The sequence below is a fragment of the Mauremys reevesii genome, linkage group 1, assembly GCF_016161935.1.
Source record: "Mauremys reevesii isolate NIE-2019 linkage group 1, ASM1616193v1, whole genome shotgun sequence".
Lineage (NCBI taxonomy): Eukaryota > Metazoa > Chordata > Testudines > Geoemydidae > Mauremys > Mauremys reevesii.
Genome location: NC_052623.1, coordinates 350068762 through 350072822, shown reverse-complemented (window position 1 = coordinate 350072822; position 4061 = coordinate 350068762). Strand labels below are relative to the sequence as shown.

At 45.5% G+C, this 4061-nt stretch overlaps 1 protein-coding gene across 1 annotated transcript; it reads left to right on the top strand.

The window, feature by feature from the left end:
* The first annotated feature begins 503 nt into the window (after positions 1-503).
* Positions 504-3755, top strand: LOC120387206 (endonuclease domain-containing 1 protein-like). Its single transcript, XM_039507580.1, has 3 exons — positions 504-586; positions 1706-2023; positions 3068-3755. Exons 2-3 carry the CDS (start codon positions 1739-1741, stop codon positions 3611-3613), a joined length of 831 nt encoding a protein of 276 aa, XP_039363514.1. The 5' UTR covers positions 504-586; positions 1706-1738; the 3' UTR covers positions 3614-3755.
* The last annotated feature ends 306 nt before the right edge of the window (positions 3756-4061 follow it).

Here is a 4061-nt window from a genome sequence, read left to right as displayed (position 1 = left end):
GACTCTGAATTGAGTCTAAATTAGCTCTTTTATTATATCTCAGAGAAATGAGGTACCAAGTGGTATCTAGGACTCTTAATCAGGACCCACACCATCAGGCACAAATCTCTGTCCCCCACCCTCTTTCAGCTCACTAGGCTTTAGAACCCATGTCCCCTGCCTAGCAAGTGCCATTCAGTTGAGGGTGAGTCTCTCCATTGGGCTACGCCAGGTACAGTTCTGCTGCTCTCAGTTCACACAACAAGGATAACAACCCTTTATTACTCCTGCCCCAATAAGAAGGAGACTGGGGATCCAACACCAGCCACAAGTGATCATTTGGGCAAGCAATCCCATCATACTGAGCACCTAGGCAGGGTGGATGTGTCCATGCAAATAAGATCAGCTTCTGAAGTCTTTTTCCACAGCTCACCACTAGATGTCAGGAGAGCGCTCACTCAGACTCTGCTTACACATATATAAACAGGTTCAGGTTCAGGCTCCTAGGCTCATTCTCTAACTGAAGCTTTTGAAAAATCCACTACAACTTTGGTGGTGCAAACAGAATCAAGCCAGTTGACAAGTTTGTGCGCAGACCTTTCACTCGGTAGGTTGGTTTCTTTTTGAAAAATTGTTATTTATATATTTCGTAATCATGAGTTCCTGACCGGAAGACGTTTCAGTGAAAAGCCAATCAATTGTATCTTGAGATAAAAAATGCAAACACTGTGGAGGGAGAACCAATACAGAGCCCTGTTTCTGGGACTCTTCCTTCCACCCAGTGCAATCAGCCTATGAATATGTTGAAGACAATGGAAAAACAGTGAGCTTTGGATCATGTCCTAAGCTCCCAGGCTGCTGATAGCAGGGAGCAGCTGATATAGAGCAGCAGCCATCCAAATACAGTTTGATATGTATTATAACATGATTGTTCTAATTACTTGATGCAAAAAACTTTCTGTTATGGTGGTATCTGAAACAGGTGTGTAGGCTAATTGTTTTAATAGCACTTGCTCAGCACCAATGATTGAGGTTTTGCAGATCCCAGTGAAATTGGAAGAACCACAGTTTTGGACCAGTTCATCTTACATTATGAGATATGGCTGAACTAGGATAAAACATCCAGATTTTCTGGCATTGTTGTGGTGATTGTATAGATCGTTTTCTCCAAGCAACAGGATATCCTCCTGCTAACAGCCAAGGACAGGCAGATGTAGGGTTGGTGGCTGGCAGGTCTACTTTGTTCCAAATGTGAATGATTGAGCCAAATCCTCCCCTCACATAGAATAACCATGGAGAAAATGATCCTGAAACTCTGCATATTTCAAATTGCAGACATCTCCTGCATTTTTCCTTTGGGAACAGGGATTTGCAGCCACGGAGATAGGGAAGAAGTGTGGTTTTCTAACCAGCCAGATGGAGAAATGTGGTTATGTCTACGTAGGCAATCAACCTGTTCACACAGCTCTCCTCCTTCTTCCTGCCCCTGTTATAGGAGTGTGACTCAGTCAGAAATGATGGTGCCATTGACTCCCTCCTGAAGTATGTGCTTTAACCCCCTTCTCTGAAGGCTCAAGAAGCAGCACTAACTTCCATGTTAGTTTCCACTTTTTGAGACAAGGTGGTTGCCATATAGAACAGCTCTTCCCTGGCTAGAGCCTCTCACTCCTCCTCTTGGAGACCACGTTTACACCAAGCTTAAATTTTATTTACATTTGTTCCCCAGGTACAGAAGAGCCTTTAGTGTTAACTCGTTCCCATGCTGCTGCTGCTGCTGCTCCAGTTTTCCATATGCTGCCTCATGCTGGGGAACAGTGAGGTGGTGACATCTTTTGAAAACACATGCCCTGGGTTTTTCTTCAGGGAAACCCCCCCAAACGATGCCATCAAACCTGCCAATCCAGCCCAGATTTGCCAACTTTACAAGAATCAGTATCGCTTTGCTACTTTGTACGACAGGGACAACCGCATTCCAATATACTCTGCATATGTGTACCAACCTGGTTATGGTAAGCGACCTGATAGTTGGATGGTAGAACCCCAGGTAAGATGCTCTCCTGACTGCCTTTCCATTACAATAGGGCACAATCTTGGACGTGAAAAATTGAAATATAGAATAAATCCCAATATATGTATATATATATATACACACACACACACACACACACACACACGGGAATTCCCTGTCCCATGCTGTAGTGCAGGGTCACATCATTGTGACAAAGATGTGTAGTTGCAGCAGGACACTGGGAGCTAGAATTGCTGAGTCCTATTCCTCACTTCTACTGACTTGCTGTGCAACCTAGGGCAGGTCACACCTTGTCTGTGCCCTGCCATCACCAGGCATAGAATGGAGATATTAATGCTTATCTACTTCATAGGGTTATTGTGAGAGTTAATTGATCTTTGTCAGGTGGTTTGGACTCTTCAGGGAAAATGTGCTGTGGTCATGCAAAGCATTTTTATGATTTACTCTTACTGGAACTCAAGAAAACAGTGGTCAAAAATGTACTTAGTTATTGTACTAATGCAATCTCCACGTTGAAATGGAATTATATACTAACCCGGGTGTTTCTGGCTCACAAGGACAGGGTTGAGTCAACTGGCAAATCTGTGGTTACCCTAGGGGCATTTTAGCAGAAACCTTGGGAGTTGTCAGCTCCCTGTAGAGCACTGAGGGTGGATCATCTATTGCTCATCTCAGAATTCCCTCCCTTTTTTTTTTTTTACATTTTTCTATGAATGAGTTGCCCCAAACTGAATACAGACTTCTGCGCTCCTCCGGGTCAGGGTAGCTCTGTGCCACATTACTGTGGGCACAATCCAGCCCTCAGGAAGCAAGGAAGTTACTCCAAGTGTGGCTCCTCTTTCACACTAGTCACGACTGTGAATGAGGCTGCTGGTGAACTTCCTTCCAGCTCACACACTGGCCCCAGGGGCCCAGGAAGCAAGAACACAGAGCCCTAGGGAGATCTCTTGCCTAGCGGTACCAATTCCTTTAGACCTCCAAAGGCACCTGCCCCAGGACACTGGCTCTGTTTCTGCTGCACACATGACTGACCCCTGTATTTGTTTTTTGACTTTCAAGCTCATGGGTTCAAATTACCAAAAGGAAATGGCAAAAGAATGGATTCTCTTAAATGATATCGGTGTTGACCAGGGACTGCTTAATGAGAGCCAGGCCGTCCTGCGAGATTATAAGAATCTGACTAATTTCAACAGGGGCCACTTGAACCCGAATGGGCACCAACCCGACCCTGACTATAAGGCTGCTACCTTCACCCTGACCAACATTGTGCCCCAGTTTATGAATCTCAATAGTGGGAAATGGAACAACTACGAGCAAGAAGTAATGATGAGTAGGACTGAAGAGTGTGCTACCACATACGTCGTTGTGGGAGTGGTCCCTGGCAACAATTACATAGCTGGAGGCAGAGTCAATAAGCCCAGCCACATCTGGTCTGCCGCCTGCTGTGAGATTGATAACAATCACAGGAAGTCCTGGGCAGTCATTGCTCTGAATGATCAGAATGCAGTCGAGCTGCTCACTCTGGGTGAGTTAGAGGAGAAGCTGGTTGAACTGTACAGAAAGGAGGAGATCCTTCTGTTTGACAGTGACTGTCCTCGACAATAAACTCCTGACCCCACTCACACACTTCTCCATATCCGCCTGGAGAAAGGGGTTGGGAGCCTTCACCAGTAGCTGTGCTGTCTTGCCATTATACACACTGCATTTAGCCCATCCTGTTTGTTTATTAAATGTGTTTACAGCTCTCGCTTCCCAAATGAGTCTAAGCATTTGTCTCCAAACTTCTCCTGTTATGAGAGGAAAAGGTCCAGAAAGGCTGGGGCCATTTTGTTCCCGTCCATGTTACAAGTCATGGGTGGCAGGTTCTTCAGTTGGAAATGTCTCTGAGAGATCTCACAGAGATTCCTCTTTAGGGTGCTCTTCGGGAAGAGGGCTTTGCACATATGAAGGAAGGGTCTGTCTCCCAGCCTGAATTCTTGCCACCCCTGAAGGCAGTGCTATGGGGGAAATGTAATACAGCCTGGGCTGTACTACTTTTCCTGGGTAAGTTTAA

What these genes read in the sequence shown, in the direction of transcription:
- LOC120387206 (XM_039507580.1), top strand. Translation starts at nt 1,739, where the DNA reads ATGCTGCTGCTGCTGCTGCTCCAGTTTTCCATATGCTGCCTCATGCTG. An exon ending in GTTGGATGGTAGAACCCCAG is followed by an intron (nt 2,024 to 3,067) that starts GTAAGATGCTCT and finishes TTGACTTTCAAG; the next exon opens with CTCATGGGTTCAAATTACCA.